Source organism: Heteronotia binoei, chromosome 8, assembly GCF_032191835.1.
Source record: "Heteronotia binoei isolate CCM8104 ecotype False Entrance Well chromosome 8, APGP_CSIRO_Hbin_v1, whole genome shotgun sequence".
NCBI lineage: Eukaryota > Metazoa > Chordata > Lepidosauria > Squamata > Gekkonidae > Heteronotia > Heteronotia binoei.
Genome location: NC_083230.1, coordinates 106,040,926 through 106,062,309, shown reverse-complemented (window position 1 = coordinate 106,062,309; position 21,384 = coordinate 106,040,926). Strand labels below are relative to the sequence as shown.

The window sequence follows — 21,384 nt, the reverse complement described above, 5'->3', positions numbered from 1 at the left end:
CTCCTCCTTCTTCTGAACTCCACTTCCAGGTGTGTGGGGCCCTATCTGGATCAGGACCTTGGCACATGAGAAGTATCTACACCCCCATTCTCCATATTATTTTTTCAGGCCTGAAGACTCTGGGGGATGTTCCACATGTCCTGGTGAAGTAAAAAGTTTTCAGGGCAAACACCACTTCCCTAGAGCTATTTCAGGTTGGAAATGCAGGGGAAAGGCGTAAGTACTTTATCCCCAAGTGCTATGGTCCCAATTTGAATGAAACCCCACAAGCCTGGTCACTGAGCTTTCCCACATGCGCAGCCCCATCCCTTGACTGCTAATGACAGTTGAAGAAACATCTCACATCATGTGATCTAAAACTGAAACGGAAGTCTCATTTCTTGGTCTCTCCTCAGGAGTCATATGAGGATAGTCAAATTGGTCTTTTGTAGAAGGATGATTAAGATATAGTATATGAAAAGTTTTTGGGGTGGATTCAGAGAAAACGCTCTGTAAATACAACACTTTATTATTGGATTAATTTTATTTGTCGCAATTTTGCCCCCCTCCCATGAGGACCCAAGCAGCTCTCCACTGAACCTGGATCTGCCAGATCTGAAATACTCTAAGCACTACACTATGTTCTGCAATTCAGCCTGTTTAATTTTCTTTTTGGTAACTTCTATCCAACTAAGTTTGTGGGTTGCTTCCTCACAAAATGCCTGTGTCTGGGTATTTCAGCAGTTTTGTGTCCTTCAAGTGGCTAGTTACTTATGCAACTAGCCCTTCCTGACAACTAACTCCTCTCACACTCTCTCTACCTATGTGTAAGTTTTGAGGAAATCTGTTCAATATATTTGAAGAAGTGTGTCTGTTCACAAAAGCTTATACCCAGAATTAAACTTTGTTGGTCTTAAATGTGATGCTGGACTCAAAGTTGGTTCTTTTGCATCCTTCATTTCACTTCCTTCCTAATTTTTATTGTTACCCCATTTAGTTGCTGTTGATGCTTACAGCAACAGTTACCTCAGCATCTTATTAGGAATCTTGAAACAGTGGTACTGGTGCTTGTATCACACCGCCTTCTTTCATTACGACCTCTTCAATGAGTGCTTCCTGAATGGGCTCGCCTAAAATTTGCTGTAGTGATGTAGTGATGACCCATCAGCCTCTGCTCCTTTCTGGGTTGCTTTCTATCTGTAGAGAGAGAAATTAATAACAGGGTCTCTCTCTCTCTCTGTACTACCTGATGTCAGTGCAGAGAAAGGTGTGAAGAGTATATAAGAGCCAGCCTGCTAGCAAGGAAGGTGGAGGGAAAGGGTTCTCCACAGTCAGAAGCAAGTGAGAATCATCGTGGATTTTCTTTCTTCGAAAGCAGAATTTGTTGGGATTTCTTCAGCTAAATTCCTCAACCGCCAAAAGGTAACAACATCACTTCAGTTTTTGCTGTTGGTATTCTAAAGCTCTGAAAAATGAAGTAGGGGAAAGGAGGAAAAAACTCCACAGCAAATGTGATTTGTCTGGTTTAACTAGAAAAAAGGTGAGGGTTTTTTTAAAAAACAAAACAAAAATAAACATTTGGGCAAATCACAAGAAATGATAGCGGGCTCCAGTCCACATAAATTTAGGCTGGAATAAAATCTTGTTAAGGTGCCATTTAGGTGCCATTTGAGTTATTTTTGCTAGAACTAGGGAGTTTTTTATTCTTTATGTTGAAAAGAGAACATTTTGATGTTGTTTCAAACAACTTGGAGCATTTTTCTTTCTAATTTTGCTGGAATATTCTACTTTATTTGGGGTACTATGATGGTTATTCTTCAGCATGCATAGCTAACTGTGTGACTAAAACTCAAGTTTTTGCCTTGTGATTTTTTCCCCCCTCAGAAACTTCCAAAAGAGAAATGCGCAGCCTCAAAGGACCCTTTCTTTTCATCTTCTTATCAATTACTTTAAATTCCCTGGAAGCGACACCGGTCAAGAGGTAAGTAACCAGTGCGCCTACCCTCCTTTTGCAAGGAGAGATCTGTTCGGAGTTCCACTGCTTGCTTACGCCATATACGCTGTAGCATGAAACAGTTTTTGCTTTCTCTTTTTCTGATTAAAGACAGCTCTCCTTGGCTGAGGATTTCTCTGAGGGGACTCCCAACAGACAAGAATGGCTCTTGCCTGCCCTTTCAAGAAGTACTGGCTTCATAGAACTGAACGGAGCTCCCCTGGGAGAAGAAACAGTCAAGCCCAAAAGGTAGCCGTTTTTTCGGATTGCTTTTGATTGAAATGTAAAATGTGTCTCCAGGACAATATATGCTGTTTGTGTCAGATTTCTCTCTCCTTTTTTGTATTTAGAGTTCTGCAGTTCTTTTCAGAGATCATGCCTGTCTCAATAGACAGCTTGCACTAGTCTTCCGATATAGCTACCCCAAAGTCAGTTGGTACAGTGCCATTCCACTAATGGAATCGTTTTATAACCAGTATTTTAGAGACCCTTGCTTCTATTGTAGGCAGCCAGTAAACTGAATGCCGAACCTCTCCCCAGATTTTAATCCTCCTGTACTTCTTCAGATTTTTTTTATATATATATATATATATATATATATATATATATATATATATATATATATATATATATATATATATATATATATATATATATTTTAAACAATTCCATGCCTCCAGTTGGGTGTTGTGGTTTGGAGAGCCAGTTTGGTGTAGTGGTTAAGTGTGTGGACTTTTATCTGGGAGAATCCGGTTTGATTCCCCACTCCTCCACTTGCACCTGCTGAAATGGCCTTGGGTTAGCCATAGCTATCGCAGGAGTTGTCCTTGAAAGGGCAGCTTCTGTCAGAACTCTCAGCCCCACCCACCTCACAGGGTGTCTGTTGTGGGAGAAGATACAGGAGATTGTAAGCCACTCTGAGTCTCTGATTCAGAGAGAAGGGCAGGGTATAAATCTGCAGTCTTCTTCTTTCCATTCAAATGGGAGGGAAAATGGCATGGCACAACTCAATCTCGTCATATCTTGAATGTAAGCAGGACTGGCACTTGGGTGGGAGGGCACCAATGAAAGCTCTGCAGAGGAAGCCTCTGTTTCTCACATACTTCCCCAAAGGGCTTTTTTTGAGCAAGAACACACAGGAACGCAGTTCCAGGTAGCTTGGCATCCAGGGTGTGTGGCCTAGTATGCAAATGAGTTCCTGCTGGACTTTTTCCTACTAAAAAGCCCTGTGTGCAATGATGGTGATGTCAGGGATGTGGGCTAATATGCAAATGAGTTCCTGCTGGGTTTTTCTACAAAAATAAATCCCTGCACACTTCCCACTGTTTGCTGGATCCAGGTTGGGAAGCTCTTGGAGATTTGGGAATGGAGCCCAGAGGGGACAGAGACTCAGTGAGGTACAATGCTCTAGAATTCACCCTCCAAAGCAGCCATTTTCTCTAAGGGAACTGATCTCTGTAGTCCAGAGCAATGTTCCCTCTAAGCTGCAGAGTCTTTTGAGCAAAAATTCTACTTTGTGAGCTACTGGCATTAAAGTTGCAAGCTACTGGCATTAAAGTTGTGAGCTGCTGGATAAATTACTGTGCTCTGGGGCCATCCTTCCTGAGCTAAGACAAAAATGTGTGAGCTGGAGGCTAAAAATCTGTGAGCTAGCTCACACCAGCTCAGCTTAGAGGAAACACTGGTCCAGAGATGAGCTGCAATTCTGGGGGTTCCCGAGATCCTTGTAGGCTGGCATCCCTTACAACACAACCAGTGAGGGGGGCCAACAAGAGTCATGGGCAGTGTTCCCTCCAGATTGAGTTAGCATGAGCTAGCTCACAGATTTTTAGCCTCCAGATCACACATGTTTATCTTAGCTAAGGAAGGATAACCCAGAGCACACTAATTTATGTAGTATTCCACAACTTTAATGCCAGTAGCTCATAAAGTAGAATTGTTGCTCACAAGACTCTGCAGTTTAGAGGGAACATTTGACATGGGAGGGTGGCATGCCAAATAAAACAAAATGTCTTCCCCGACTGGCAGAAGACAATTTTAGAGGGATGCAGATGAATGAGTTTTATCTGACAATGACAGTAATTCGTGGCAACAAAAGATGAGCCCATATTAAGGATTATTGTTTTACAAAACAAAGAAACAATTATACAGGAATGGAAATGGTGCCATGCAATGATCCCAAATGTTAATTCCTACAGTATCATAGAAGCAGATATTTTCCTCACATACCTTTCCTTCTGTGCAAAACCTAAGTATGCACGAAGAATAGTAAATGGTTACACACCTCCTGCAAAAATGTAAGGTATAGTGTGCTATTAAGGAAAGTTTTCACCATCTTGGGATCATTGAGACCTGACCTGGATAGCGCAGGCCAGCCCATTCCCATCAGATCTCGGAAGATAAGCAAGGTCAACTCTAGTTGGTATTTAGAAGGAAGACCACCAAGGAATACCAGGGTTGTGGCATGGAGGCAGGCAATGGGAAACCACCTCTGAAAATCTCTTGCCTTGGAAATCCCATTGGTTGTGTTGCCATAAATCAGCCGTGACTTGAACAAAAAAACCCACACACACTTTGGGTATGCACACTTTCTCTTCCTCCTTTATTCTGGTCTAGAATTATAGAGTTGGAAGGGGCCATACAGATCATCTAGTCCAATCCCTGCTCCATGCAGGATCAGCCTAAAGCATCTCCAACAAATAATCATCCAGCCGCGTTTTGAAGACTGCCAATGAAGGGCAGCTCACCACCTTCCTAGGCAGCTGGTTCCACCTCTAAACTACTCTGACTGTAAAAAAAAAATTCCTAATATCCAGCCAGTACATTTCTGCTTGTAATTTGAGCCTATTGCTTCAGGTCCTATCCTCGGCTGCCAAGTGGAACAGCTCTTGCCCTCCTCTAAATGACAGCCTTTCAAATATTTAAAGATGTCCCCCCTCAATCTCCTCTTCTCCAGACTGAACATTCTCAAAGCCCTCAGCCTTTTCTCATAGGATTCTTCCTCTAGGCCCTTGATCATCCTCGTTGCTCTCTCCTGCATCCGCTCAATTTTGTCTACGTGAACTAGGGTTGCCAGGTCCTCCAGCCACTGGAAGGGGACTGAGGGATTTAGGGTTGCCAGATTCAGGTTTGGGAAATTCCTGGAGATGGAGGCTGAGAAGGACAGGGACTTTAATGGAGTACAATGCCATAGAGTCCACCTTCCAAAGTATCCATTTTACCCAGGGGAACCAATCTCTGAAGTCTAGAGATTAGCTGTAGTTCCAGGGGATCCCCAGGTCCCATCTGGAGGCTGGCATCCCTATGTGAGTTTAAGGAGACTGCAATTTTAGTCAACCCCCCTGACCCTGCCAATTTTCTAAAAATACTTGATGGACAACAGGTAGAGTTGCCAAGTCCAATTCAAGAAATATCTGGCGACTTTGGGGTGGAGCCAGGAGACTTTGGAGGTGGAGCCAGGAGACATTAGGAGTGGAGCCAAGATCAAGGCTGTGACAAGCATAATTGAACTCCAAAGGGAGTTCTGGCCGTCACATTTAAAGGGACGGCACACCTTTTCAATGCCTTCCTTCCATAGGAAATAATGAAGGATAGGGGCACCTTCTTTTGGGGCTCATAGAATTGGACCCCCTGGTCTAATCTTTTTGAAACTTGGAGGGTATTTTGGGGAGAGGCACTAGATGCTATACTGAAAATTTGGTGCCTCTTCCCCAAAAAACAGCCCCCCCAGAGCCCCAGATACGCACGGATCAATTCTCCATGATTTTCTATGGGAATAAATCTCCATAGGGAATAACAGAGTTCCCAGCAGACATTTCCCTCCCCTCCCCTCCCCCCGCTTTCTGATGACCCTGAAGAGGGGGGAGGGCCTCCAAACCGGGGGATCCCCTGCCCCCACCTGGGGATTGGCAACCCTAACAACAGGAAAGGTGTTGATGGATGCCATGGTGCCCAACAGTTACCATGTTGGTGACTCCTGTGCTAAGGTAAAGGTTTTCAGTTAAGCAAATAGTTCTTCTCTCACACTGGCTGTTTCTTGATCATCTGCTGTGAATTTTGATATAGTTTGGCTCAAGGCTTTTTTGGTAGCAGGACCTCCTTTGCCTGTTAGGCCACACATCCCTGCTGTAGCCAATCCTCCTGGAGCTTACAGTAGGCCCTGTACTAAGAGCCCTGTAAGCTCCTGGAGGATTGGCTACATCAAGGTTGTGTGGCCTAATATGAAAGGAGTTCCTACTACCCCAAAAGCCCTGGTTTGGCTGTTTATAAAAGGTTGCTGACTCCTGATTTATATTTTTGCATGGTAGTTAACCCTTTCATAGTATGAAGCTTCAGTGCTGTTTTTGTTTTCTTTTTTGTTCTTGACTTGCAAGAAAAAAATTTCTGCTTCTCTAAATGGTTCATTTCAACCTCCTCCATTACTATTAGTCACTACAGCAATTAAAGGAATGTATGAGGTTCTACAGTTCCCTTTCAGAGGTACTGTTCTCTGGATATTAAATATAACTCCAAGAGTTCTAGGAGAATGAGTGTAGGGGGGAAGGGAGAAGAGGACATCGTCGATGTGTCAACATCACTTCTGGATAAAAACTGGAAGTGATGTCACCAACTCTCTACAGATCAGCAAAACCGTAGAGTGCTGGTGATATCACTTCCAGATTTTAGCTGGAAGTGAAGTAATGCATTGACAATATACGTTTCCTCATGCCCTGCCCTGTAAAGTCTTCTGGAGGGGCGGAGTAGGGGGGGGGTGTCCAAAAAATGTCTGTCAACTCTAAGCCCTACAAAGTAACATAGAAATGACATTGGGATCATTCCCATTGGCCCTTAAATGCCTTTAAATACCTTTAAATGCCACCAAAGATATTTGGAATTCCACAGAATGACATACCTGGCTAAGGCCTAGCTAAATGGTAGCTTCTACTCTTCCAGATGGTTGCAAACTTCCTGCCAAAGGAACTGAGGCCACATTTAATAGTTTAGAACAGGGATGGCCAAACTGCGGCTCAGGAGCCACATATGGCTCTTTCGCTCATATTGTCTGGCTCTTGAAGGCCGTAAAGCTCCATTGACTGGCTTAGAGAAGGCATTTCTCTCTTTAAATCACTTATCCAAGCCAAGCCAGCTGGTGGCTAGGAGAATGTATTTAAAGTTAAAGTTGCTTTCTTGCCACTTCTCCCTCCCCCCTCCCCATAACTATTTTCTTCCTTCCTTACATCTTGTGGCTTTCAAACATCTGACATTTATTTTATGTGCGCCTTATGGTAAGAAAGTTTGGCTATCCCTGGTTTAGAATGTGAGGTCCTAATTACTGCAACAGCTTTTGTGGGTTTTTAAATTTCTGAAAAAGAGATGAGGTTTATTAGAAATGGGCATGAACCAGTTCATGAAATTCAACCCGAACTTGGGCTGATTCAGAGTTCACAAACAGATGTTTGGGGAAGGTACCTTCCCTGAACACTTACCAGACCTGTGGCTGGTCCGATTTGGTGGGTTCAGGGCCAGCCATTTAAACTTGACAGATGAGTTGTGAGGTTTGCCAATCAGCTGTTAGGTTTAAATGGCAGATGAGTAGCCATTTAACCCTTCACTTTTGATTACTCCCCTTCAAAACAAGGCAAGCAAAACCAGTGATTAGATTTAAATGGCTGCAAGACATTTATTCATTTAACACTAAATAGCACTATCTTTTAACACTCAGTATTTATTTATTTAACACAAAATAGCAGTGTTATTTATTCATTTAACACTAAATAGAAATAAGCGATATAAGCAAAAAGCCTCTCTGTTGTGCCTCCCTTCCCTTGGTGGCCTATGCATGTGCTTAGGTCAGTTTGGTGTAGTGGTCTGGGAGAACCATGGTTGATTCCCCACTCCTCCTCCACATGCACCTGCTGGAGTGGCCTTGGGTCAGTCATAACTCTCTCAGAGCTGTTCAAGAGCAGTTCTCTCAGAACTCACTCAGTTCCACCTACCTACAGGTGGGCAGGGGAAGGGAAAGGAGATTGTAAGCCACTCTGAGACTCCTTTCGGTAGTAAAGGGCAGGGTATAAATCCAATCTCCTACTACTACTCTTCTTTTTCTTCTTTTTCTTTTTCTTCTTTTTCTTCTTCTTCTATCCAAAGCTTGTTGTTCAGTCACACAGTTGAGTCCAACTCTTTGCGACCCCATGGACAAAGTCACGCCAGGCCCTCCTGTCTTCCACCAGTCTGCCGTGAAAACGTTGTGAAAGCAACATCACCCCAGAGTCAGAAACGACTAGTGCTTGCACAGGGGACTACCTTTACCTTTCCCTCTCATAGATTGCTGCCTTAATGTGGCGAGGGGGCTTGCGCGGTTCAGTGAGGCTGTGGGCTATGCCATGCAGGGCCACCCAAGATGGACAGGCCACAGCTGAGAACCGAGACAAAATGTGATCCACTGGAGAAGGAAATGGCAAACCACTCCAGTATCCTTGCCAAGAAAACCTCATGGACAGTAACAAAACAGCTAGATTATCCCACTTTAATTCTGCCTCTCAGGCTACCACTTGCAATGAGGAAATTGAATAACTGTGCCATCAAGCCTTGCAGGAAAGAAGGGTTAAAAAGAAATGGGCTCATGGCTGCAGTTTTCAGCGGTAGCTGTGTGTCTCTCCCAATCTCTAGTTCATCCTTCAGCCGCAGAGGAGCACTGGGAATATGTGACACTCTCCTGACAAGGGAAGGTAGAGAGGCAGTTCTCACCCACACAAATGCAAATTACCACTCATGCAAATCCTAGAGAATCTTGATAATTAGTGATCTCATTGGTGAAGCTGAAGACAGCGCGTGAACTCAACACCTGCGCAAGAATAGGAACACCTGAGATGTAAAAAGATCAATTAACAAAATGTCTTTGTAATGCTGATGGTAAAAATATGTCAGTTATTAAAACTTGACCCTGCCTCCCCCAAAATGCAAATCCCCATATATCTCTCCCCTCAGTGACAGTTTGGAAAGATCTGGTGCAAACATAACTTACCTTCTATTGGCACGTGGAGCAGTCTGAAGATGAACATGGGGGTGTGTGTTTGCAAAGTGCTATCAAGTTGCAGCTGACTCCATAGTGTTTTCAAGACAAGAGACTAACTGAGGTAGTTTGCCATTGTCTTCCTCTGCATAGCAACCCTGAACTTCCTTGGTAGTCTCCCATCCAAATACTAACCAGGGCTGACCCTGCTTAACTTCCAAGATTTGATGATCCAAGATCAGGCCAGCTTTCAGACACTAGATGGGAAAATAACATATTTAAATACCCTTAACATGCTTTTGAGGAGCCCTGTGGCGCAGAGTGGTAAAGCTGCAGTACTGCAGTCAAAGCTCTCTGCTCACAACCTGAGTTCGATCCTGGCGGAAGCTGGGTTCAGGTAGCCAGCTCAAGGTTGACACAGCCTTCCATCCTTCCGAGGTCGGTAAAATGGGTACCCAGCTTGCTGGGGGGAAGTGTAGATGATTGGGAAGGCAATGGCAAACCACCCCATAAAATGTCTGCTGTGAAAACGTCATGATGCAATGTCACCCCAGAGTCGGAAACAACTGGTGCTTGCACAGGGGACTACCTTTACCTTTTTAACATGCTTTTAAAATGTGACTGAATGAATCCGGGTCTGGTGCCATTTCCTGCCAAACAATTCTTGAAATATGAATGAATGTCCATATTCTCCTGCAATGGAGGATAACACTAGACATTGCGGCAATTGCATGAAAGAAGCTAGCTGGGCAATCTTGGATCAGTTATACGTTCTCAGCATAACCTAGTTAACATGTTGCTTTGGGTTTTTTGAGGATAAAAAATTGAGAAAAGGAGAAAATTAGAAGCTGCTTTGGGACCCGATTGAGGAGAAAGGTGGGGTACAAATTCATACAATCATAGAGTTGGAACGGTCATCTAGTCCAACCAATGGGTACCCAAGGCGGCTTATAACTTTTCACCTCCTCCATTTGATTTGTGCAAAAGCCCTATGAAGGCACGTTAGGATGGGAGAGCGTGATTGGCCTGAGATCACCCAGCAAGCATCCGTGGCAGAGGGAGACTTTGAACTTGGGTTTCCCAGATCAGAGTCCAACACTCTTACCCCTGTGCCACATTGGCTGTGGACAGGCCTTGAATTCAGCAGGAGCTCACATGAGCAGGGGGTTGGACTAGATGACCCTGGAGGTCCCTTCCAACTCTATGATTCTGTGGGGCAACCCATAAGTGAAAATACAGATGTAGCTACTTCTGCCTTCAACCAGAAGTTGAGCAGGGACAAACTTGATTCAGCCACCTCTCTGAAAAATGTCCAAGTCCCATTAGGGAGAGCTGGAGGTCACCATGACTTCCTGGCGTGAAAGCAGACTAAACACACATACACACGCTCAAACAAAAATACTTAAAAAGAAGAAAGAAAGCTCCTATCCCAAAAATCTTGTTGGTCTCTAAGTGCTAACGGACTCAAATCTAGCTGTTCTAAACCCCGCCCCCCAGGTGGAGCAGGGGAATCCACAGGTGGGGTGGTTTGAAGGCCTTCCACCCTCTTCAGGGTCATCTGAAAGAGGCAGGAAGAGGGAAATTGCTGCTGGGCATTTCATTATACCCTGTGGAGATAGATTCCCTATGGAGATAGATTGGGTATAATAGCGGATTGATCCATAGATATCTGGGGCTCCAGAGGGGCTGTTTTTAGAGGTAGAGACACCAAATGTTCAGCATAGTGTCTGATGCCTCTCCTCAAAACACCCCCCCCCAAGTTTCAAAAAAAATGCACCAGGGGGTCCAGTTCTGTGAGCCCCCAAAGAAGATGCTCCATCCTCCATTATTACCTATGGTAGGAAGGGATTTAAAAGGAGCACGGACCCTTTAAATGTGATTGCCAGAACTCCTTTTGGAGTTCAATCATGCTTGTCATACCCTTGCACCTGGCTCCACCCCCAAAGTCTCCAGATATTTCTTATCGGACTTGGCAACCCTACTGTAGACCAACATGGCTGCCTTCTGAAACTATCTACAGAGAGCAACAAACTCTTCTGTGTGTTTGTCAATTGAAATGGCAGCAAATATCAGGGGAAGACAACGGAGCAGGTCCCAGGGGAAGAGGAGCCATTCAGCAGGGTGGGGAGGGGGGACTTCCACAGCCGCAGGAGTCACTCAAAGGAGCAAGGCATCGCTTGTCATGCTAATCGTTGTCATGATATCAGCAATTGCTCTAAATAACCTTTTCAAAGTTCACCTGAAAGGTAAACATTGAGTCATTGTTGCCGCTTAATGACATGACGATACTATAATTATCCTTTTCTGGAGGTGCCGGAGAAAGGCGCTGCGTTGACAAATTGCATCTAAATCGCAGCTATACTCATAGCATTAATACTGATACTTGGTTGGGTCCAATGAGATTTTCTGCCTGTGATAAAGGACGGGGGAGTGGGGGGGAGTGTCCCCTGCCTTGTGTATCCTGGATGAGACCAAGGATCCTTCGAGGATGCTGATGGAAAAGAGTCTTGTCCAAATATGCTATAAAGACATCTGAATCTTCTATAACAGGGGTCCCCAACCCCCGGGCTGCGGACCGGTACCACTTAGCAACCAGGCAGCCACTCCCTGTCCTCTGCCTCCCCGCCGCCACTCCACTTGCCCTTCGCAGTGCCGCAAACCGGTGCCACACTCCATCCCCCACACACAAAGAGGCTCTGCTCCCCACCATGGCCCGCCCCCTCCCCTCCCCAGCGCCACGTTCTGCCCCCGCCTCCCCTGCCCACATGAGCAGAGGACCAAGGAGACTTGGAGGAGTTAGCCGTACCTGCTTCAGCAGGAACTGGGCTGATTCTACTTTTTTTAAGAGCAGGCTGGAGGAGGAAGAGTTTCGGCCCCTCCCTCACTTCGGGAAGTGACAAGGGAGGAGAAGCCTCCTTCAGCGCACTATTCAAATAACTTAGAATCAGTCCGGGCCCTGTGGAAACTGCCCGAGCCTCGTTGCGGCGCCCCTCTGATCACACGGGGGAGTGGCGATTAGGCCTACCATTTCGGCAGGGCCCGGGCTGATTCTAAGTTATTTGAACAGCGCGCTGAAGGAGGCTTCCCCCCCCCTCACTTTCAGAAGTGAGGGAGGGGCGAAACTCCTCCTCCTCCAACTTAGAATCAGCCCAGTTCCTGCCGAAGCAGGTAGGGCTGACTCCTTTGAGCCTCCTCGCTCCTCTGCCCGCGGGGGAGGGGGAGAAACACAGCACGGTGCTGGGGAAGGTAGGGGAGGGGGCGGGCTAGGTTTCCAATCCTAAGGTGGGGGCAGGGGATCCCTCGATTTGGAGGTCCTCCACCCGCTTCAGGGTCATCAGAAAGCAGGGTGGGGGAGGGAAATGTCTACTGGGAACTCTGTTATTCCCTATGGAGACTTATTCCCATAGGGAATGATGGAGAATTGATCCACAGGTATCTGGGGCTCTGGATAAGCTGCATTTTGATGTAGAGGCACCTAATTTTCAGCATAACATCTGTGCCTCTCCCCAAAATACCCCCCAAGTTTCAAAAAGCTTGGGCCAGGGGGTCCAATTCTATGAGCCCCAAGAGAAGGTACCCCTATCCTTCATTATTTCCTGTGGAAGGAAGGCATTTTAAAAAGTGTGTGGTTCCTTTAAATGTGATGGCCAGAACTTCCTTGGAGTTCAATTATGCTTGTCACACCCTTGTTCCTGGCTCCACCCCCAAAGCCCCCAGGGCGGGGGAAGGAGGTAGTGCAGTGTCTCATCTTCACTCTCCAGCTGCTTCCTCTTGAAGGAGAGGCAGCCTGAGAACAAGGCTGAGCCACCTCTTTCCTCCGCCTGAGTCTCAGGTGGGAGAAAGAGGCGGCACGGACCAGCTGGCGTGTGGGTAGGGGGCGCCTACTGCTAATTCATTTATTTTGACCGTGTCAAGTTCTAACACTGTTAGAGAGAGTGAATATATGAAGCTGCCTTAACCTGGAGTCACACCATTGGTCTATTAGGGTTACCAGGTCCAACTCACAAAATATCTGGAGACTTTGGGGATGGAGCCAGGAGACTTTCCCATTCCCTGAAATAAATTTTTAAAAATACAGCAGTGCAGTTCCCCTGAATACAAGCTTCATTTCCTGATCCCCAGCAGCTACACTTCCACTAAATGGAAGTGAACACACACACTTTCTCACAAAGCAGCCAAAATACATAGTTAGCAAACACACACTTTTGTGATTTCACCAGGGCAGTTTGCTCATGTTGCTGAATGTAACCATCTGCTGTATTTCAACCAACTTATTCAAGAAAACAAAAGAACAGCCTAAGGGGTAGAGTTTTCCTCCAAACAAACAGAGGGACTGAGAGTCACCAGGCTCTATCTGCTCACCCTGCCCCCTGCAGCTTTCCTCTTGAGATTTAAAGGCGCACACACATGTTCAGAAAACACAAACAGTTGCAAGCCTAGTTTGTTAAATGCATTGATTAAAAAATTCTTTAGTCTGCAGTGTATGTGGCAACAGATTTTTTTAAAATGTGTTTCTAATCAACATATTTTTAGCCCCATTGAATTTTATCACAGTGGGAAAATAGTAAATTCGAGAGAGAGAGAGAGAGAGAGAATGGAAGAGCTTTTGCTAAATTTCAGCAAAATCAGTAAGAAAAATCAATTGGAGAACCGTTTCCCAAAAAGGCCAGATTGTACTTAATATCTTTAATTTATCCATCCTGTAATACATGATTTGGCCTTTGATGAGCAGATGTAAAAGGTCTTTCAGTTATAGGTGCTGAAATTGAATTATAGGTACAAAGAGGGATTTGCAGAACTGTGAAATATTATGCTTTATTACAAAGGATGCTTTGCTAGTCGAAGATATGGCAAACTTTGGAAGCTTCTAGATTATACAAATGCATCCTGAATAAAGTGGTGGACTGTGCCAATCTAAGCAGAATTACACCATTCTAATTCCACGTCAATGAGCTTCGAAGGTCATAACTGCATAGGACCAGCACTGTCAATGAGAATTATACCTTTAAGCAAAGCAATAATTATATCAATGACATCTTTCCTGATGGCTTTTGGAATTAGTTATTCCTAGGCTATAAGGACAAGACTTGTTTGTCAATTGATACGTTTTTGCCATTTATTATACTCTTAAATGTTTATAGTTTAAAAAAATAGTTTAGGAGAATAGTGAACATGAAATACCCTGTTTTATATCAAATATGTCACATCCTATTCAGCAACTATTCAGCCTTCTCCTTCTTTGCATGTGTGTGTGTGCATGTATGAGTGTGTATGTGTGTGCACCTGGAAGTCATGGTGACATCTGGTGACCAATCCCTAATTGGGGGCTTGGAGGATATTTAGGGAAGTGGCTGGATAAAGCCTGCCCCACCTCCCAACTGCTGGTGTTCCAAGGAGGTCTCCCATCCAAGTACTTGCCAGAGTCAATGCTGCTTAGCTTCCAAGATCTGATGAGATCAGGCTTGCCTGGGCTATCCAGGTCAGGGGTCAACCTTCCATTTTAATGGTGTTAGATTGTATCCTGAATCAAATTAGCTCTTAATTCACATCAGGTTGATTGAAACCATCCAAAGTGAATTTCCATAAGAATACTGCAGGGTTTAAATTTTTAACAAGAGACAATCACAGACAAGACTGCCAAACTCCCAGGCGGGGCACGGGTTCTCCCATTTTGGGGGTCCCCAACCTGCCAGCCTGCAGTGGGCTGGCAGGAGGATCCCCTCCTGACATCGCCAACATGATGACGTCACTCGTAAGTGACGTCATCCCACCAGCGACGTCACGTGCTGGCCTCTCTAGGAGCTTCCAGGAAAATTCTATGGTTTTCCCAGAAACTCTAGCAATTTGGAAGGAAAACTTTATGGTATCAGAGGCCAGAGGCTGCGGGGGACTTGGCAACCTTAATCACAGAAGTTTCCACAAGCTACAGGAACAGTTTTTGACAGACACAGGAAGCTGCAAAGGGAACACAGAAGGGGGGAGGAGATCTGTTCCCTGAATTTGTTCTGTTCACAGTTCAGTTGAATCTAGCTCTGTACTTTGAGATCCATCTAAATGATCAGATCATTATACCAGTAAAGTGCACCTTGGACCAAGAGCCCATGTTCTATTCAAGTGAATTTTCTATCTCAACAATTGTCTGGTATGGCTGATCTATTGAATCCAGGGCATTTTTTGAGCGGGAATGCACAAGAATGCAGTTCCAACAGGCTTGGTGTCATTCATGCAAATGAATTCCTGCTGGGCTTTTTCTACAACAAAAGCCCTGACTGAATCTACGAGAAGTTCCAAGATTCTGGTTGGGAAAGTGAGAGTTGATCATCATCCACACAGAAAAGTATTTTGGGTTCATCATGACCATTGCATGCCAATACCTTGAACGCCCTCATTTTGTTGGCTTGGCTTGAGCAAGGGTTTCCGTTTTCAAATCAAATAGTAAAGAGTGTAAAAGACATCCTTAAGACCAGAAGGAACTCCACTGACTTTTGGTGTTGGACTGAAATATGTAGCTTTGCTCCAGTTCATAGAATTCACAGATTTTTTTATGATGTGCTGAACAGAAAATTCCAGTGAATTGGTGAAGGTCTTTTTTGACACTGGGGTAGACAGGTCTTTCTGCTATTCTACCACTTAAAACAAATCAATAAATATTTTTTAGATTATAAGGACATTGCCTGCCTTAGATGAATCCTACTTTTTTGACTAGAGGATAACTTTGGATGGCAGAAATCTGAAAATAAGCAGAAATCTGAAAGATTTCTGAAACAGTGCTTTAACATACACACCATTCTAAATGATGCAGAAATTATATAGCAGGAGCATACTTGCAGAAATAGACAGTATATAGACTTGTAACAGAATAGGGTCTCTAACATTAAAAAGCATGCATATATTTCAAGAATACAGGCAGAACTGAGCATTATAAAATTATGTAAAGACATAACCTGGATAGCGAGCCCTGGCCTGGATAGCCCAGACTAGCCTGATCTTATAAGATCTCAGAAGCTAAGCAGGGTTGGAAGGGAGACCACCAAGGAAGTCCAGGGTTGCTATACAGAGACAAGCAATGGCAAACCACCTCTGAACATCTCTTGCCTTGAAAGCCCTACGGGGTCACCGTAAGTCAGCTGTGTCTTGGCGAATGGATAGACAGACTGACAGATAGAGAGCAATATAGAACAAGTACAGCTATAGTCCTTGGGCAGTCATATAGGATGAAACTGGAACAGAAAGGAAGCAGAGAACAGGTCTCTGTGACGTGGCTGGCTCTTAGATCAACTGAAGGTCTTGCAGAATCTTCTGTCTCTTTACTGGTGCAGTGTGAGTCAGCAAAAATGGGTACCTTGCTGTGATGGTTAGTTAACAGATGCTCAAGTTAAAAACAGCCTCTTTCAAGGTTAATAAACTAACCAAGATAAAGTCCAAAAGCACTTCAAACACAGCACCAGATGTCCAGAGAGTGCAAAGTTCTACAGAAGAAATAAATGACATTCCGGATATTATCTGAGTTCACATATGGATTGCTTCATTTTCCCTGTTTGACTTGAATGAATGTGTGGCTGGGATTTTTTTAAAGTAAAATCTAGATTTAGCTCCTTGTTTATAACTTTAATTCCATTCTTGGTGGTAGAAAGCGACTTTAAGTCACAGCTGATTTATGGTGATCAAGAGACAGAGTTGATTTGCTCTCACCTGCCTCTGAGCCCGTTTGGTGTAGTGGTTAAGTATGCAGTCGCTTATCTGGGATAACTGGGTTTGATACCCCACTCCTCCTCCACATGCACCTGCCAGAGTGGGTCAGTCATAACTTTCCCAGAGATGTTCTGCTCAAGAGCAGTTCTTGGAGAGCTCTCTCAGCTCCACCTATTTCACAGGGTGTCTGCTGTGGGAGAGGAAGGGAAAGGATATTATAAACCACACTGAGACTCCAAGTGAAGGGCAAGATACAAATCCAATCTCCTCCTCCTCCTCCTTCTTTACAGCAACCCTTCTCTTATGTTCTTATCTTCTCTTATGTTCTTATAAGAGGGGATTGAATAAGCATATGGAGCAGAGGTCCATCAGTGGCTATTAGCCATAGCGTATTGTTAGAACTCTGGGGCAGTGATGCTCTGTATTCTTGGTGCTTGGGGGGGCACAGTGGGAGGGCTTCTAGTGTCCTGGCCCTACTGGTGGACCTCCTGATGGCACTTAGGTTTTTTGGCCACTGTGTGACACAGAGTGTTGGACTGGATGGGCCATTGGCTTGATCCAACATGGCTTCTCTTATGTCCTTATGTTCTGGACTTTCCCTGTGGCTTTTCATCCAGATGCTAACCAGGACTGACCCTGCTTAGCATAAGAACATAAGAGAAGCCATGTTAGATCAGGCCAATGGCCCATCCAGTCCAACATTCTGTGTCACACAGTGGCAAAAAAAATTATATATTCTTGTATTGTGAGAAAGAGAGAAAAGTACTTCTTTCTCTACTTTCTCCATCCCATGCTTCTGAGTTCTGATGAGATTGAGCTTGGCTGAGCCATCTAGGTCAGAATAATTTGTAATCTCCAATAAATATGACTGCCAATCTCCAGGTGTGGCCCTAGGGTCGCCAGGTCCCTCAGTAGCTATTAGCTACAGCATATTGTTGGAGCTCTCTGTCTGGGGGCAGTGATGCTCTGTATTCTTGGTGCTTGGGAGGGGCACAGTGGGAGGGCTTCTAGTGTCCTGGCCCCACTGGTGGACCTCCTGATGGCACCTGGGTTTTTTAGGCCACTGTGTGACACAGAGGGCGTTTTCGCACTGACCTTCAAGTGGTGCGACCACCCTCCTCACGCCGGCGGATCTGCAGGGATTTCGCACCAGAAGCGCCGGCGCACCCAAAAGAGCCGGCGACTTCCGTCGCGAAACCAGCTCAAACGGAAACCGCCAAGAAGCAGGAAAACGTTTGAGCTGGTTTCGCGACGGAAGTCGCCGGCTCTTTTGGGTGCGCCGGCGCTTCTGGTGCGAAATCCCTGCAGATCCGCCGGCGTGAGGAGGGTGGTCGCACCACTTGAAGGTGAGTGCGAAAACGCCCAGAGTGTTGGACTGGATGGGCCATTGGATGACCACACCAGGGGTAAGTTTACCTTGCCAACCAGCTGATAGGTGTGGGGCATTGGGGATTTGGAGTGGGATGACCCCCGATGCCACCAGAGTGGTTTGGCAACCATATGAGGCCTGGAGATCTCCCACTATTACAACTGATCTCTAGATGATAGTTCACCTGGAGAAAATGGCTGCTTTGGAGGGCGGATAGCTGTACAGTATAGTTTTATTATTACAATCCAAGATTCAGCAGTACATTACTATATAACAGGGGTGGCCAACGGTAGCTCTTCAGATGTTTTTTGCCTACAACTCCCAGCAGCCCCAGCCAGCATGGCCAATGGCTGGGGCTGATGGGAGTTGTAGGCAAAAAACATCTGGAGAGCTACCATTGGCCACCCCTGATGTATAACATATGCATTAACTACATAAACATGGCTAAGCTATACATACAGAAGAGAACTTAGACAGATAAAATAAAATTAAAATATATTTAGCATGTCTTAAAAGAGGCAATAATCTTCTATCTGATTAAGCTGGCTGTGGCACAAAATCTTGCTACCTTGGCTGTAATTTCATTACAAGAATCAAGAGGGCTTTGTTTGTAGCAGGAGCTCCTTTGCATATTAGGTCACGCACCTCTGATGTAGCCAATCCTCCAAGACCTTACAGGGCTCTTATTAAGAAGAAGAAGAAGAAGATATTGGATTTATATCCCGCCCTCCACTCCGAAGAGTCTCAGAGCGGCTCACAATCTCCTTTACCTTCCTCCCCCACAACAGACATCCTGTGAGGTGGGTGGGGCTGGAGAAGGCTCTCACAGCAGCTGCCCTTTCAAGGACAACCTCTGCCAGAGCGATGGCTGACCCAAGGCCATGCTAGCAGGTGCAAGTGGAGGAGTGGGGAATCAAACCCGGTTCTCCCAGATAAGAGTCCACACACTTAACCACTACACCAAACTGGCTCTCCAGTATTACAGAGCCTACTATAAGCTCCAGGAGGCTTGGCTACATCAGGGGTGTGTGGCCTAATATGCAAAGAAGCTCCTGCTACAAACAAAGCCCTGGGAATCAGCTAAAAGGAAAGTGGAATAAAATTGGTTAGACCTGCCTGGATAGGTGGCGGTAATTGGAGTAATGTCTTTTTTCCCCTGAAACCTGTGACAGAATTGACTCTCTAGCATTGTACGCTTCTGAAGTCCCTCCACTCCCCAAACCCCACCCTCCCCAGGCTCCACCATACCCCCCCCCAAATCCAGATATTTCTCCACCCACAGCTAGCAACCCTACCAATAAAGGCTTTCCCACCCTGCCAGGTACATAAGGTGGAGTCACTGCCCAACCTGTTTGCCTGTCTGTGTCTATCAAAAGACACGTGGGTACAACAAAATCAAATAATGACAAATGCAAAAATAGATGCATTACAAATCAGCGGTAACAGCAATACCAAATAAACCAGCTTGTCAGCTCCAGAAAAGGTCCTTTCAACAGCCAAGTTTTCATGGGCGAGATTGCTATCTTGCTTCCCAGCAAAACTCCCCAAAGCAGCTCCTTCCCCTCTATTCTTCCTTTCCCACATAGAGCGATCGATCATGAAGACCTTCAGTCACGAACAACAGGCAACGGCAATCGGAGGGCTTGCTGCCAGCTTTTCATGGTGATTTTTCTGTTTTTCTTTCTGCCTCTGCAGTCACCGCTTGGAGAAACGGAAGTGCAACACAGCCACCTGTGTCACTCAGCGCTTGGCTGACTTCTTAGTCCGTTCCAGCAATACCTTCGGAACAATCTACTCGCCGACCAACGTAGGATCCAACACCTATGGCAAAAGAGACAGAGAACCTCCTAACTATCTACAACTTTAACGTCTTGCAACAGCAATGGCTGAAATCCTCATTAGGAATACCGACCCTTCCTCCCCGCCCCCAATTTTTATGTACAACGTCCTGACCCCCCCACCACCACCACCCCTAAGGCCTCCATACAATTTTTCTTTGCTTCAATGAAGTTGCCGTAAGAGCAAACAGCTTGAGGATTGGGCAGCCCGCATCCCCTTTGGTCATGGCCTCCCTTTTTATTCTGAACAGTGCCTTGTTTTCCTTTTGCGAGTTTTTGGGTGCTTTCACACATGCGAAATAATACAGTTTCAAATTCACATCAGCGACCGTTTGCAAGTGGATTTTGCCATTTCACACAGCAAGACCCAGTTGCAAAGTACATCGAAACTGGATTGAAAGTGCGTTATTTCGTTTGTATGAAAGAGCCATTTCTGTTTTGCGACCCCATGGATGTCATTCCGCTATGCATGTGGGATAACATGCCTAGCGTTTTGAAGTGGTAACACTCCTATGATCTATGTGCTTGTGATAATCCTTCCATTGAAAAGAAAATAAACCTCACGTCCACAGGCTATAAATATCCAAAATGTAAATTGCAACCAGTTTGGGGGTGTTTTTTTAAATTAAAAAGACTGAAAAGACAAAATGTGAGGTGTACCTCTTTGTAATTCTACTGGAGTAGAACAGTTTTCAACCAGTGAGATCTGCCTTCAGCCATGCTCCCATGATTAGCTATTTTCAGTTTAACAAGACTGCCATTCGAGTAGAGTTTCCAAGTGCCTCCCAGCCATTGGCAGGGGAAAGTGGGGTGGGGTTGTTAGATCCAAGAAGGCAGAGCCGGATTAACAATTAGGCCAAGTAGGCACTGGTTTATGGGCCCCCACGCCTTTAGGGACCCTGGGCTGGCTTTTCTCCCCTGGTTTCCCCCCTGCTTGCAGCCCTCCCAGTCTGCACATGCAGCCAGCAACTGAGCTGCTCTTTACCCAACTTGTTCGGTGTAGCTGCTGCTGGCGTTGTTGCCAAGTTTGCCTCTCTCTGCCTCTCCCCTTCAGCTTAGTCAAAGGGGCTTTTAAGAAGGTGCCTGCAGGCTGCAACGGGGGCTGTGGGCGGCGAGTTGGGCGCTCAGACTCTGAGATAATTTGCGAGGGGGGGGGCAAGACTTTGACTGCCTAGGGGTCTCCACGGGGTTTAATCTGGCACTGCAAGAAGGGAAACTTCAGGAGATTTGGGAATGGAGCCTGGAGAGAACAGGGACTGATCTGTGGGGCACAATGTCATAGAGTTCATCCTCCAAAGCAGCCATTTTAACCAGCAGAACTGATAAGCTCTAATTCCAGAATACCCCCAGGGCCCACCTGAAGGCTGGTATTTCTACATCTGATTAGTGTCGCCAGTGGTTTCAGGGGCTTCTCCCCACTGTGGACCAGCTGGCTGGTAGGGGAAGCCCCTCCCTTAAGTAGTCATGTCAGGGGCATTGAGCAGGGGATGCTCTGGTTTCATGGCAAACTTCCAAGTGACAT

The 21,384-nt window shown here is 45.5% G+C and overlaps 2 protein-coding genes across 3 annotated transcripts in view; one reads left to right on the top strand and one right to left on the bottom strand.

Annotated features, from left to right (window-relative positions):
- Window positions 1-21,384, bottom strand: part of CALD1 (caldesmon 1) — a 710,639-nt gene that overhangs the window by 361,221 nt on the left and 328,034 nt on the right. The gene's annotated exons all lie outside the window — the stretch shown is intronic.
- IAPP (islet amyloid polypeptide) lies at window positions 1,868-19,967 on the top strand. The gene is made up of 3 exons (XM_060244600.1): window positions 1,868-1,960; window positions 2,084-2,221; window positions 19,720-19,967. The coding sequence occupies exons 1-3, from the start codon at window positions 1,881-1,883 to the stop codon at window positions 19,889-19,891; spliced, it is 390 nt and encodes a 129-aa protein (XP_060100583.1). The 5' UTR covers window positions 1,868-1,880; the 3' UTR covers window positions 19,892-19,967.